The 15,528-nt window shown below is 46.2% G+C and overlaps 2 protein-coding genes across 12 annotated transcripts in view; one reads left to right on the top strand and one right to left on the bottom strand.

Annotated features, from left to right (window-relative positions):
• The window catches only part of ATXN1 (ataxin 1), a 421,390-nt gene extending 410,266 nt beyond the window's left edge, over positions 1-11,124 (top strand). For 6 of the 10 annotated variants that reach the window (XM_069563853.1, XM_069563855.1, XM_069563852.1 and 3 more), the window contains 2 exons: positions 3,348-3,870; positions 5,145-11,124. In XM_069563853.1, the coding sequence (XP_069419954.1) occupies positions 3,348-3,870; positions 5,145-5,239 (618 nt within the window). In that variant the 3' untranslated portion in view covers positions 5,240-11,124. Of the gene's footprint in view, positions 1-3,347; positions 3,879-5,144 lie in introns of those variants that run through there. The other 4 variants (XM_069563859.1, XM_069563860.1, XM_069563861.1 and 1 more) reach the window with 2 other exon arrangements.
• Positions 11,125-14,211: 3,087 nt separating this feature from the next.
• Positions 14,212-15,528, bottom strand: part of GMPR (guanosine monophosphate reductase) — a 60,530-nt gene continuing 59,213 nt past the window's right edge. For both annotated transcript variants that reach the window (XR_011251316.1, XM_069563868.1), the window contains one exon: positions 14,212-14,693. Coding sequence is in view for 1 of the 2 variants with exons in the window: in XM_069563868.1 (XP_069419969.1) it covers positions 14,513-14,693 (181 nt within the window). In the remaining variant the exon portion in view is untranslated. The remainder of the gene's footprint in view (positions 14,694-15,528) is intronic.

Consider the following 15,528-nt stretch of genomic DNA (forward strand, 5'->3'; position numbering starts at 1 on the left):
GAGGAAGGGCAAAACCTTACTTTAGTTCACGTATATCCAGACCCCTCAAAAAAAGTGCATTATCTAGATAATTCAGGCTACAGCATTAGGGAGGGAAGAATATTCATGATGGTAAATATTAGCAAGGATAAATAATGAGGAGAAAACTAACATGGGGCCTGAGCCACGCACTTAACTGCTTACCGCGATCAGATGACCTGAATCTTTTGCTGCTAATTTGTATGGACCCAGCTGAAGGGGTGGCATCTTTTCCTGGGATGGCAGAGCTCTCTAGGGAGAAGACACAGTGAGCTTTTAGGAGGAAGGGGCCAAAGGCAAGCCTTTGAAATGACAGAGAAGATTTCCTCAAAGCTCTCTAGGTTAAAATAACCCATTATCATCGCCCTTTTCAGCATACCTCTCAAATATTCTCCTCTCTCCTCATCACTTTTCTTTCATGCATTATTAGGTAGGCTGTTCAAGCTATCAGGCACTTCACAGAATTTCATTCTAAGACCTGCTTTTGGAGTTTTGAGAGGATAGAATGATGAAGGGCTTTCTAAATGCCCCCAAATATGGTGTATGTAACGGGGGAGCAGGTTACATCTATATCATTCCTTATGGAGTCATCAGTAACATTACTTGTCACAAAGGCTTTGAAGCCATCTTCTTAATGAGTCTGTCGCACTTGGCAACATGTAAAAGTCTTCAGGTAGATTTGCCTTTGGCCCCTTCAGGTAGATTTGTACACAGTAGAAGTTATTTTCAGAATGTGAACACTGGCTGCTCTGAGGAATGTGTGTGATTCGGCTGACACAGCAAGATCCTCTAGGTTGGCAGTTGTTGGGCTGACTGTCAGCACAGGTCTACCCAGGAGCAGGGCTCATCTAGGAAATGCAGCCAACAGTCCCCACTTGAAGTAGGATTTGTCGCCTCTGCTCTGTGTATGATGTTAATGGCTTCAAGCCATAATGGATTCATGGAGCTAGCTCCTGATTGGTCCTCCCGGTTGGAACTTAGTGGGTATCCCCATCTGATACTGTAACTTGTATACATTTGCATGACATGACCATAGCTCTGTCATTGAATATCAGCCTCATATATAGGGAGACACTTGATTCGCATAGCAGATGTAAGGCTGATGATATTTCACAGTTTTTTGTCTCATGGAACACATCCATAACCTTGGGTCATTGGATTCTATTTATTCCAAGTAACATTCACCACTTTTGGGGTAGTGGAAATGTTAAGTTCATCTCTTCTGGTGATACTACAATATCTTTGTTCACAGGGGCAGAGATCAGTAACATAGGAAAAAAGAAAATGGGTTTGGAGGCCACAGAGACTAGGATTAAATCCCGGCTCCATCAGGGTATAGTCATGGCATTAGGGCACCGATTCAATCTCCTTGACACTTAGAGTTCCTTAGTTGTAAAATCGGAACAACAGCATTTTCCTCACTAGTTTATTGTGAGTATCAAACAAAATACTTTTTGTGAAGTATGTACCTAAATGTTTAAGAGATGTAGGAACTCAAAATTTTTTAAATTCTCTCTTTATTCAGATAGTCCATAACAATGAAATTTTCCCCAGATAATATGAACAGTTATATGGGCTCATGCCCACACACTGGAGAAGGAAATGGCATCCCACTCCAGTATTCTTGCCTGGAGAATCCCATGGACAGAGGAGCCAGGCAGGCTACAGTCCATGGGATCGCAAGAGTCAGTCACAACTTAGTGATTAAACCACCACCATGCCTACACACATACTGTAGTAATAGGCTTTCATATAAATTCATCTAGTTGTCTTTTCTAAAAACAGTTAGGTCTTCTATGGAGCAAATAAAATGTATCATTCAAGAAGTGCATTTAAAACAAGATTAATCACAGTTATCAAAAATAGGTTAAATAGAAAAGCTACAATCCATGTAAATTACATGAAAATTTACTACTTTTAAAGTGAGATATTTTAATTATTTGTGTTTCTGGATGCGTGCCTGTGCATGAAATTCAACATTTTCAATATTATTGTGTTTAGTCAATACAGCCATCTTTCCATATCTGTGGGTTCCACACCTGTGGAGTCAACCAATCACAGATTGAAAATATTTATGGAGGAAAGAAATTCTAGAAAGTTCCAAAAAGCAAAACTTGAGTAGTTCCCAGGCAACAATTTACATAGCATTTACATTATAAGTAACGTAGTTGAGTTAATGTATGCAGACAATGTGTGTAGGTTATATGCAAATACTGTGCCCTTTTATATGGACTTGAGTATCCTTTCAGTCATTGCAGTTTATTGAAATTTATAGTAATACATGGCACATGTGTGTGTGCTCCAGTCGTGTCTGACTCTTTGAGATCCTATGGACTGTAGACCGCTAGGCTCCTCTGTCCATGGGATTCTCTAGGCGAGAATACTGGAGTGGGTTGCCACACTCTCCTCCAGGGGATCTTCCTGACACAGGCATTGAACCTGCGTCTCCTGCAGTTCCTGCATCGGCAGGCAGTTTCGTTATCACTAGCGCCACCTGGGAAGCCTGCATGGCACATAAGCAGCCTAGGAAGAACAACAGCTACTGAAAGCATGCTGGGCTTCCCCTGCTTTTGTCTTTCAGACAAAAGAGAGACTGTCTGGAGTGCCTGGGGCTTGACGGCGTAGCTGGGCCAAGCCCGTGAACTGTTTTGTATTTGTTGCACCCTCAAACCCCTTGAAGTGGTGCCCAGGTTTCAGGTCCTGGGGAAGACCTCCCTCTTTTCTCCAGCTCTCATTGGTTCTCCTTCTCCTAAATTCCTAGAATATGCGTTCATTTGTCCAACAAATATTTATTTTCAACTACGTGCTGGGTACTCTTTTCGGGGCCAGGGACACAGTGATGAACATATGCCTGCCTGCCTCATGAAGCTAAAATACAGTCTTAACTCTGATGCCTGTTCAGCGCTGCCATCGGTGAGGATAGCAGCTGTCCAGTGAGTTAATAAAGCACAGGAACGTACTTCGGGTGTGAGTCACATGCAGCGCCCAGCGCCTGAACACTGAGCAGGTGTTTGTCATCCTCGGAGGGGTCCATTGACTTGTTTTAACAGAGACCAGCTACAGAGCAGATAAACAGTAAAACTATATTTTGAATGCTGAATGGACTTTGACTCGCTTTGCTATATGGTAAACACAGGGACAGCAGAAAATTAAGAGGCTTATTTACATGTGTTGGTAGAGGCAGATTGGGGAACTGAGTCTGTCTTTTCTTCCGATCAGCTTATGTGCGAATGTATGTTTGTGTACGTGTGTATATGCGATAAAACAAGGATAAAACATCTTCATCTTTTCCTTCTTTCCCTTCTCCCTGTGTCTCCCTGTTCCCACAGGTCAGCGTGGAAGTTTTGGTAGAGTATCCTTTTTTTGTGTTTGGACAGGGCTGGTCATCCTGTTGCCCAGAGAGGACCAGCCAGCTCTTTGATTTGCCATGCTCCAAACTCTCCGTTGGGGACGTCTGTATCTCGCTCACCCTCAAGAACCTGAAGAACGGCTCTGTTAAAAAGGGCCAGCCCGTGGATCCAGCCAGTGTCCTGCTGAAGCACTCAAAGACCGACGGCCTCGCTGGCAGTAGACACAGGTATGCCGAGCAGGAAAACGGGATCAGTCAGGGAAGCGCCCAGATGCTCTCTGAGAACGGCGAACTGAAGTTTCCCGAAAAAATAGGATTGCCGGCCGCGCCCTTGCTCACCAAAATAGAACCCAGCAAGCCCGCGGCCACGAGGAAGAGGAGGTGGTCAGCGCCCGAGACCCGCAAACTGGAGAAGTCGGAAGACGAGCCACCTTTGACTCTTCCCAAGCCTTCTCTCATTTCTCAGGAGGTTAAGATTTGCATCGAAGGCCGCTCTAACGTAGGCAAGTAGAAGCTGTGTGGGGAAGGGAAAGCTGGCCCTCCTTTATCATTTGTATCCAGATTACAGATGTACTGTAGGTTAAATAACTCAGTATTTCCATGTTATCCTCTTACTTTAGGGTTCTGTTATAACCTTGTCATTAGAGTTACAGCTGGCGTTGGGCAGGCGACCGGTGCATATGCTTTTTCCGGGCGTGTTTCTCGGCAGGTGGGGTGCCAGGGTAGGTCCAGCCCAGGCTCCAGGCAGGTGGTGGGCATCCTGGTTGAGATGAAGGTGGCCCCATGGCACCCGCCTTTTCTGGCATCGTGGATGCATCCACGGGGGCACTGACTTCCACTGGCTTCAGAGGGATGATCTCGGGAAGGGAGCTGCGTCAGGGGGATGTGCCTGTGTGCCAGGGAGGGTGCCTGGGTGACACTTCTGTAAGGGTGTCTTTCTCTCTGCCTCCCTCTCTCTTGCTCTCAGCACCAGATTGGAGGTCTGGGGGAATGTCCTCAGGAGGTTCCCCCCGTGCAGAGTCAGCACTGGGGCCTCCGAAAGAGGTACCAGACAGCAGATGGAAAGCTAACCGCGTAAAAGAACATTTCCCCCCCCCAACTTATTTTACAATAAAAGCAACTTTTAATCATAGAGATAAATATATATATATATATATATATTTCCCCCTATGGGGCCTGACTGCACTGATATTTTTTTAAAGAGCAACTGCCACCCATGGGATTTCGTTTCTGCTTTACTAGTGCAGTAGTGATGCCTCCAGGGCGTCATGGTGGGCAGGCGGCCCCTGCTGGCATCGCTCTGCACTGGTTGGGGGGGGGGGCGCTGGGCAGCGGGGGTGGGGGAAAGTGAACACCCCCTCCGGTCTCTGTGCAGTGTTAGGAAAACCAATCAGGTTAATTGCATTGACTTCGCTCCCAAGAGATAAGACACAAACTGCCCTTCAAAAGAGCTGCAGAAGCTCTTTGCTTTGGGTTTGCAAATCTTTTGTCTTTTAACTCTAGTACTGTTTATAGTTCATGACAATGGACAACTCGGGTGCCACTTTTTTCAGATTCCAGTGTGACGTGAGGAAATAAGATTTTGAAGATAAGCATATATATTACTATCTCTTAAGTACTTAAAATGCCGTTCACACTTTATTACCAAGCATCTTGGTCTCTCATTCAACAAGTACTGTATCTCACTTTAAACTCTTTGGGAAGAAAAACAGAAAAGAAAAAAAAAAAAACTAAGTTGCTTTCTTTTTTTTTTTTTAACACTGTAACTACATTTCAGCTCTGCAGAGTTTCTCACGGAGCAAGATGCTGAAAGTTTCAAAGTGGTTTCAAGGGATGAATGTGAATTATGAACTTGTATGTGACAATGAATGACCACCAAGTACAGCCTGACAGGAGGCACTCTTCACTTTGATGTCTCAGAAAGGAGTAAAAAGCGTATGCAGAGCTGGCAGAGGAACTGAGAGGGAAGGGATGGGAAAAAAAAAAAAAAGAATACTCACTTTTGTCCAGTGTTTTTCTTTTTAAGATGAACTTTTAAAGAACCTTGCGATTTGCACATCTTGAGTTTATAAATTTGTGTGATATTCCTGCAGTTTTTCTCAAATAACATTGTGGGAAAGGCTTGGGGGACTGAACGAGCATAAATAAATGTAGCAAAATTACTTTCTAACCTGCCTAAACTCTAGGCCTTTTATAAGGTTATGTTCCTTTCAAGATTCATTTTTGGTCTTCTTACCGTATCTGTCACATAAAACCAGGTCTTAGCAGGACAACTCTGAGAATTTTCTTCAGATTCATTGAGAGAGTTTTCCATGAAGACATTTATATATGTGAGCAAGTTTGTTTTTTTTTTTAAGAAAACAATTATTGTTGTTGTTATTAATGTTATTTTCAAAATGACTTTCTTTTTCCATCTGAAATCAAGATCTAATGTTTGGTACAAACCCAGAAAGGGTCTTTCACAGTGGAGACCTTTTATCCCCAGAGATCTGAAAAATTGTTTGTGGGGTTTGAGTGTGCGTTTTAAGTGCTTAAAAGTTTTATAAGGAGAGAGAAATTTTTAAATATTCTTACTTGGAATGGCTGCAGAGAATCTGAACAAATACCTGATTTTTCTTTTACCATTGAAAATAGTACTTTTTCCATTTCACAGATTTAAAAAAAAATTCTTGTCAGCCCACATTCTGGCTTTCCAGTATTCCTTCACATTTAGCTCTCAGCAGAACTGACGATTTTTAGAAACCATTTCTGGGGTGTACCAAAACCATTGGAGTAGGTTTTGAACTGCTAGAGCCAGTCCTTGACTTTCCTCGGTGTTCATTACCCTCTCAGCATGCTAGCAGAGAGCTGGGTGAGTCCATTTTTGCAGTCATATTGCTTACTTAGTGCTGTATTTTTTTAAATGTCTCTGTTCAGAGAACTTGCTTAATCTTCCATATATTCTGCTCAGGGCACTTGCAATTATTAGGTTTTGTTTTTCTTTTTTTGTTTTGATGGTAAGAGGAATACGGGGCTGCCATACAGACTTTGTCCTCATCAGTACCACTAAGGACAGTGATTCACGCGGACTCAGAGAAACACCCACCACCTTTTGGCTTCTTTTGAGTATTGAACTAACCGGATCCACACCTCCAACACTAAAACAGGAAAACATGCGTGGTTTGGAGCAATAGGAACATCATCGTTGTTTTTCGTGCTTTTGTTTCAGGTATAGGAATTATCAAAGAATCGGTTCTTTCTAAACATTGTCCTGTTTCACCTTCTTGCTTCTTTAGTGTGTGCAATACTTTCCGTGCCAATAGAGTCTGATCAGTGTGCTCTAGACAAAGTGTAGGTAGGCCCCTCTTGGCTTTTTCCTTATTCTCTCCATCCTTTTTCTGTGCCGCCCAAAGAAGGGCTGGAAGGAAGGAGCCAGGAAGGGGAGAGCCTCCTGCTGGGCGATTGCCCTGCTCGGGGAAGCCGAGGCCCCAGGGCAGGGAGCTTCTGGGGGAGCCCCGCGTTTCTGTCGCCCTGTTGCAGAAAAGAGCAAACAAAGCAGATCTTCCCCTCCTCACCGAGAGGAATAGTGGCGTGCAGACGGGAAGCAGGCAGACTCACTTCTAAGGCGCACTCTTGAGCCATCGAGCCAGGATCAGCCCCTGTTCCACGGTCCTTTCCTCGAGTAGGTGGGCCCCCACCCACTCAGGTCTGTGTCCTGGAGACTTGGAGCCGTGCATCCTCCAAGCGTGGGCAGAAAGTGTGGTCCACCGCGTGCGCGCCTTCCGAGCCTCGGGCGCAGGCGGCTGCGGAGGGCCCGGGCCTCCTGCGAACAATGGCCACCGCCCCTCTGCGGCAGCTCTCGCCTCCAAATAGGAAGGCCATCCGGAGAACAGGGGCCCTCCTCCTGTTGGCACATGTGGGCGAGCGCCGAGGCCCCCAGAGCAGCCCGGTCACCTCGCCCGCGTAGCCCACCTAACAGTGCCGCGCAGCTTGTGAGGAGTAGCCATGTGCCTCTGTACCGGGTCCACTTTGCAATACTTACCTAACCCATCTTTTGTTCTCCTTACCTGTTTTCCATTTTTAAACTAGTAACAGCAGGCCTTTTGCGTTTACAGTGGAACACAATCACCAAGAAATTAGGGCGAAAAGAAAAAAAAAATTCACCAACAAACAAGGACCTCTCTTTCTAGGGATTTCTAAATATATAAAATGACTGTTCCTTAGGATGTTTCAACTTCAGAATTATTTCAGTTTGGGCCACATTGGGGGCGGGGCGGGGCGACTAGAGAGATGGATACCACTTACCTCAAATCTTTTCAAGTGGAAATCCAAAATTGCTTTTTCATTTGGACGTTCAGGATGATTTTCTATGTCCGTCAATTTTGTGTCTTTTCCAACTCACCCCCGTTTGTTTTGGGAGGAATTTCTTCTTCTTTTTTTTTTTTTCCCATTGCTGTCCTCAGTCCCATTTCTCACCCTGAATCATGACCCTCTGTGTGTCCTGTTAGGTGAGCGCGTTGGGTTATCTCGCCCACCGGGAAATGGCAGCACCCCTCCTCCTCCCCCCCACAAGGAACTCTGCAGAACCTTTCACACCTCTAACTCAGGGACGGGGCTGGCGTGTGTGTGGTACACTGACGTGTCCAGAAGCAGCACTTTGACTGTTCTGGGAGTAGGGTTGTACAACTTCAAGGAATGTTTGGATTCCCTGCATCTTGTGGGTTTCTCCTTAGATACCGCATCGATTGCAATATGATGCTGCATGTTCGAGATGAACAGTAGCTCCTAGAATCAGAAAATCCACTCTTTGCACATAGTTCCATCTTTACTGAAATACATTGCCAAAATTTACTTTTGTTGTATAGCTTTGGAATTTTTTTTTTAAGGAAACAATTGACAATACCCTTTAACATCTGTGACTACTAAGGAAGCCTGTTTCTTTCTTAGAGAAAAAAAAATATCAAATGCTTTTGAAGACACTAAATGCCATCCTATTTCAGATCTGGGTGAAGAAGCAGAGCTCTGGGGACGGAAAGGCTGGGCTTTTTGAGCTGTGTTGGTTGTCACGGCTACTGTTTGATGAACTGTAAGCAGCTCGACAAACTGTGGTCCGTTTCCTCCTAAAATCCTTTGCACGTCCTATCTGCTAGTCACCCATGATAATCCCAGGTGAAAAAAGGGCCAGCAGTCTCCGTGGCCCAATCCCGCTTCTTCAGGGTGATGTGAAAGCAAAGGAGAGGACACTGTGTGGGCTTTTCAAGTGAAGCGGAAGTCTCTGCTTCCACCTTTGTTTTCAACCCAGAATTTCTGAAATAGAAAATTTAAGAACACATCCAGTAATAACTATACAGAGAACATACTTTGCTATAAAGCACATGCCTATCTATGCCATTGTGTTAGGTTGGTTTCCTCTTTTTACCCCCCACGGACAGTGTTGTGTTTCTGTTGATAGGGAAACTCCAAACTGTTTGCACACCTCTACTCCGGAGCTAAGATTTCTTTTACATAGATGACCTCGCTTCAAATAAGTTACCTTACTGATAGATCTTTTCTTGTAGCACTATACCTTGTGGAAATTTTTTTTTTTAATGTACACCTAATTTGAGAAGCTGAAGAAAAAAAACTTTGAAGCACTCACTTTGAGGAGTACAGGTAATGTTTTACAAAATTGCACAAAAGAAAAATGAATGTCAAAATGATTCATTCAGTGTTTGAAAGATATGGATCTGTTGAAACAATGAGTTTCATACCTTGTTTGTAAAAAAAAAAAAGCATAAAGGTTGAAAGTTACATGTTTTTTTGTATATAGAAATATGTCATGTCTAAATGATCAGATTTGTATGGTTATGGCCTGAAAGAATTACTACTTAAAAGGCTCTTCAACTATACCTATGCTTCCTCTAGGTTTTTGTTACATAGAACCCTCATCTGAGGGAGAGTAATTCTGTATTTTGCAATTAGAGAATACTGTTCATTCCTATGCCGAAAGTACTTCTCCGAGCTCCCTTCTTAGTTTAAACTCTCTTAAGCCATTGCAACTCCTTTTTCTCCAGAGATGATGTTTGACATTTTCAGCACTTCCTGTTCCAGTAAACCCAAAGAATATAATTCTGAACAAGAAGTGTTTGTAACAAGGGATCCTGGCTACCACGAAAACGGGGCTCATCACGAGGACACACACACACACAGAAATGTTCAGCCTTCTCTCCCCACCGACACCTCATTTCAATGGCGGGGGGTGGGGGGTTAAACAAGAATTTCAGTTGAGATGCCTTGTTTCACTTTGGTTTTGATTTTTTTTTTTCTTTACCATTAAGAGGCCAAAATTAACGTGGAGCAACTTCTCAGAAGTCATATTCTGTCCAGAAATCAAACCAGCCAGCAGAAACTGGACAGCTGGCAGGGGAGGGGCGGGATGTTGAGCAGATCCCCCCTCCAATTCTTAAAATTCAGAATCTGAGCCCCTCCCTCACATTACACGCAGTGTTTCTGGTAGCTGACATTCACCTGTACGACGGCGGGAGGGAACAGTGGCTTCAGTTTCTCGTGTCCTCACGACTTGCATACAAATGGTTCAGCTGTATTAAAATTAAGTGCTTTTGGCCAATAGGTAGTAGCTCTCCAGTAACCGTCTCTTAAGAATTTCCGTCACTTTTCTTAGCTGAAAGGACTCCAGTCTTCCACTGCAGATAATTGGAGACTTCACCCAAGTTTTCTTTCCCTTTAGTTTGTTCGTTTGCTGTCTGGGACGGCTGATGAGCCAGTCTCCTTTTCCATGGCCAGTCTGAAGGCCCCCTTTGGAAGTGCTGTTTGCAGTCATCCTTGCCGAGGTAACAGGAACTGTCCTCTGGAATAAATGGCAAGTCTGAACGGTTACCAAGCTGGGTGTGTAGGTTTCCTCTGGTTCCTAACATGAACCGCCTACTCTTCAATTAATCCAGTTCAGGAGTGGGGTGAATTTCTTTACTGTCAGTGAAAATTAAACTTGATACCTGTGTGCATCAGTTCTGTGAATACTGCCCTTTTGGCCTTTTAGGGGAGGTTTTTTTTTTTTTCCTCCTCAGCCTTCACTACTCCCTGTACACCCAAATTAGTGTCAGCTGAAAGGCTCCAGCAGAGCCCTGCCAGCATTTTCTGGTGGCCTTTGGTTAAGACAAGAGTCCTAATTTCTAGCCAGTGGGGTCCTGGCCCCAGGGCCATCTCTGAGAGTCACACCGATGTTTTTCTAGTATCAGCTCACGACCTACCAACCTTCCAATTGTACGCCTCCCACCGGCCAAGGAAAAAGAGACACCAGAACTTTGAGGGCACTATCAGACTGACATGGCCAGTACAGAGGAGAACTAGGGAAGGGATGATGATTTGCACCTTATTGAAAAGAAAAATTTAAGTGCATACATAGTTAAGAGCTTTTATTGTGACAGGAGAACTTTTTTCCATATGCGTGCATACTCTCTGTAATTCCAGTGTAAAATATTGTACTTGCACTAGCTTTTTTAAAACAAATATTAAAAAAAAAATGGAAGAATTCCTATTCTATTTTCTAATCGTGGTGTGTCTATTTGTAGGATACACTCGAGTCTGTTTATTGAATTTTATGGTCCCTTTCTTTGATGGTGCTTGCAGGTTTTCTAGGTAGAAATTATTTCATTATTATAATAAAACAATGTTTGATTCAAAATTTGAACAAAATTGTTTTAAATAAATTGTCTGTAAACCAGTACAAGTTTATTGTTTCAGTATACTCGTACTAATAAAATAACCGTGCCAATTGCAAACGTGTCTGTGCCTTGTGTCAGGTCCTGGGAAACCAGGGAGGCCGAGGAAGTGTTGGTCCTTCTTCCTTCTTGACCCGCTGTGATCACTGGGTAGCTTTGTGGTGGCAAGGGTGACATCAGGCTCTGCCTTTCTTACTAATTTTGGGGAGTGGTAAGCGGGTCAGTTGTGCTTGAGATGAGAATCAAAGTCAGGTTTCAACATCTGATGTTTCAGCTCGTTCCATTTGTTTCTCTTCTCTGCACACTGCTGTGTTTACAAGAGATTTTTCTTCTCAACAGAATTTGCCATCTTTGTGGGCTCGTAGCATTATCGATATGTTTCTGTAAGCTTTGCTGCACACTGGTTAATGGTCTGAAGGTGGAAAGTTCATTTCTTGGAGTTCATGCCTGTTAGAAACTCAGAGGTTTGCACGGTGCCCGCTCTCAGATGAAGGAGACTTGGCAGTTGCCCCAGAAAGGAATTCCTCCAGGACCCAGGCAGGTAAGGCCCTCTACCTGTATCTGCATGCATGACTGTCCGATCCTCCCAGCCTTCAGGTTCTGCAGTGCTGGAAGAGAACTTTTGGCATCCAGTTCAGTGTTGGTGCTTACCCCAGGCAGGGATGGGTATCTCCCTTCCTGTTAGTCATCTTGCTTCGGTGTATGGGGACATCTCAACAGGACTCTGCTGTTAGCCCTGCGACATCGAGGTCCTGTTGTACTAAGAATGCTAGCGTGAACGAATGTTGGGTGTGTAAATTAGCAGTGATGCACTGAGCCTTGAAACCCAGACAACAAGGCTGTCCAAGCCCTCATCCTTCAGAACGGTCTGGGCTGACGTGGGTCGCTCTGGTACAGCAGTCTGAACCGCCGCCTGCTCTGCTGTTGTAATAGTAGCTGCTAACGGTCCTGACAAGTCTGGGTTCCAAGAGCTGCGAGTCTTACTTGAGCCAGTTGATGAGAGGAAAGCCTTTGCTTCACAGGCGGCAACGAGGTCGACCTTAAAACCACCAGGAGCCTATAGTGCACAGGAAGCCCTGTACAATCAGCAGGTCTGAGGGCGTCCAGGGCAGGCTCCCCCACGCCCACTGCTACTGGAGGCAGGGATGAACCTGCAGAGGGTCAGGGAGCCTTAGAAGTGAAACCTCTGCTTCAACATGTTCCTGATGAGGTTCTGGCTTCTGCGATCATGTTTTCGCTTCCCTAAATAAACCAGGTGAGTGAGGAACCTGCCTCACTCCCCTTGGTGGAATCAGAGCGGGTAGTCTGGAAAGTCTTTGCACAAGATGGATAAAGCAGGCACACGTCCTCACGGATAGGACTGGACAGCCCCAAGTCAAGACAGGAGTATGAAGGATGCTGTTCTGGAAGTTTCCTGACTACTTACTGGCAGTCCCTTTTTAAGAGCTTTAAGACTTCTCCTCCACTTCTTTCCCTTCTTTTGCCATGAAGGATCTCTTAAAACTAATGAACTCAAGGGCTAGAGTGTGACACACATCTAGCTCAGGTTACAGGGGTTCACACCTCAGACAGCCAGACAGAAAAGGTGGAGTACCTCCAGCAGCAATGCACATCCCGCCAGAGGTTCAGTACCCTTCAAACCCTCAGGTGTGTGGGCATTTGTGTTCCTACAAGAATTACTCTGGGTGGATTTAGGAGGAAAAAGTATTACCACAGAGCTCAAGTTGCTGAATTTTTTAACGTATTCTTCTAAGACTGTAAGACTGGACCACGAAGAAGGCTGAGCGCTGAAGAATTGATGCCTTTGAATCATGATGCTGGAGAAGACTCCTGAGAGTCCCTTGGACAGCAAGGAGCTCAAACTGGTCAATCCTAAAGGAAAACCACCCTGAGTATTCATTGCAAGGACTGATGCTGAAGCTGAAGTTTTCCAATACTTGGGCCACCTTATGCGAAGAGCTGACTCATTGGGAAAGACCCTGATGCTGGGAAAGACTGAGGACAGGAGAAGGGGGTGACAGAGGATGAAATAGTTGGATGGCATCACCAACTCAACGGACATGAATCTGAACAAACTCTGGGACATAGTGAAAGACGGGGAAGCCTGACGTGCTATAGTCCATGGGGTCACAGAGTCGGACACAACTGAGCAACCGCATGGACAACAAAGACTATAAACTCAGGCCTGTAAGTCCCTGGAGTGTGGTGGTTTGTTCAGATTCCTCATACAGTGTCAGTCACCAGGAACGTCAGGCTGTTAATTTGCTCTCACGCAGCAGGAAGGAGTGGCTCCTCTCTCCTCTAGGGCCGTCACTTGTCTCTCCAAAGAAAAATTAACTCCTGTATCTGCTTCTTTAGCCTCATTTAAAAGGAAATGAAGCAAAACATCCTGGGCTGCATACACTTCCCAGTCCTAATACTCAAGTAATGCTTCAAAAGAAGTGGCCAGTCATCATTAATGCATGCGGGTTCACCGTTTAGACAAGTGTCACCGGGCACTGGGGTGGGACTCCCACCAAGGCCATGAGTCTTTTCTCCAAGAAAGTACAAATGTCACCAATGAATGCATGGACCCTTAGCCATGCCCACGGTCCCTCCTGGAGAGTATTCATCGCTGTGACGAGGGGACGCTAGCTCTGATGCTAAACCAATGTCAAGGCTTCAGCTGCTTTTCACTGGGACTCTACCTGCCAACTTTTTAGTGGATAACCTTGCACTGGAAAGATCCCCTGGAACTTCCTTAAAATAATGTTCTCTAAGAGAGAGGACAGCCTGGAACAGGGGGAGAGAGATGGAGGAAAACGAACCGAATGAAAACCCAGGACAAGACTAGAAGCAGCGTGAGCACAGTGACAGAGGCCCTGTTCCCCAAAGGCATGGGTAAGAGACGTGGCGTCAGTGCGTCCCCGCACCTTGGGGACACCGAGAGGAAACCAAGGTCAGCTGTCCGGGTAATTGCTCTCATTCTTCTGCAGCACCTGTGAGCTGGATGGAGCGGGGGCTGGTTCCCCTGGCTGTGGCCCCCTCCCCCGACCCTGCCCACCCAGGTACCTTGACCACCAAGAGCCAATCGTGGGAAGGAAGCAGAAAACCCCCAGCCCCCCAACAACGTGGTCTTGTAAATGCGAACTCCAGCACGCAAGCAAGTCTTGTAACATTATATTAAAGTGAAACCATTTTCTTAAAAAAAAAAAAAAGGCGTGAGTTTTAGTTTTACCAATGAGGTTACACATTTTGGGTAGGTAAGCTCCAACCGCTGACCCACTGAGTGCCTGACTTCTGGGCCCCTAGACCTAGGGGAGCCCTGCAGCCTCCAGGTGATGGGAGGAGGAGGGGGGCCCCCACACCCCAGGACCTGCTGGAACCTCTGCCCTAGCATGAGGAGGGAGATGGAAAAGCAGGCGTGTGTGGACGCCTCCGCCGGCCGGAGGTGGCCTCGTCCACAGGGTTAGCTAAACACGGTGTTGTATTGCTGGGTCACTCGGATGAACGTCGCCCTCCTGCTGAGCTCTTTGAGTTTGGCGGCCCCCACGTAGGTGCAGGTAGACCTCAGTCCCCCGAGAATATCCAGAATAGTGTTCTCGACGTCACCTTTGTAAGGCACTTCCACAGTCTTGCCCTCAGGGGCTCTGGAAGAAAAAGGAGGTGTTTCTTTCAGTCTGGTTCTTTTCCCTGAACTACCCAGCCAGGATCCCCAGCTTTGGCACTTGAACCCACCCCAAGGCACTTGGGCGGCTGCATGCCACCCTCTGATCCGACCCACCCTGGGAGGACCTCGGCCTCGCTGCACACGCCACGTAGGTCAGGCCAGCATCTCAGGTGAACGCACTCCTCCCACCCAAGATGCACAACCTGGCTGCTGACTGCCTAGAGTGCCGGGAACACAAAATCTCCATCAGCAACTCCTGGAAGAGTTGCAGACCCAGCCCGCACCCCACCATCTCCTGCAGGTACGCCACACCTTCCATCGGAAACCAGCCCCCCCTTTCCATCCTCTGCTAATCTGTACACGGGCCTCCAGCTGACCCAGAGTCCTGAACACCGATGGGGTTAGGGAAACAGACCTCCCGGCCACCTCCCACCATGGCCTCTCCTGCCGGCCCGCCCTAACCAATAACAGAACAAGCCCAGAGTGTCCCCTTCCCCGTACCCCTGCCAGCCCTCCAATCGGCATCAGACAGAGCATCTTCACAGGAGACAATCGAGAGAGGAAGAAGGGACAGAGAAAATGGACGGGCACTGTGAGGTTACATGGAGACCTCCACGAGTGAGGTAAGTGACTCCACTCACACGGCCTCTCTTGGGCACCCCTCAGCTTACCTCCCTGCGTCTGCACAAATCACCACGCCTAGATGTGCTGCGGGGCCTCTGCAAGGTGGACCCAGAGCAGAACTAAGGACCTCCTCAGCACCCAAGGCTTTGGGAAGCATCCTTCATGTTTTCTGAGTGACACTTAGAAATCCA

This window comes from Ovis canadensis, chromosome 20 (assembly GCF_042477335.2).
Source record: "Ovis canadensis isolate MfBH-ARS-UI-01 breed Bighorn chromosome 20, ARS-UI_OviCan_v2, whole genome shotgun sequence".
In the NCBI taxonomy this organism is placed as follows: domain Eukaryota; kingdom Metazoa; phylum Chordata; class Mammalia; order Artiodactyla; family Bovidae; genus Ovis; species Ovis canadensis.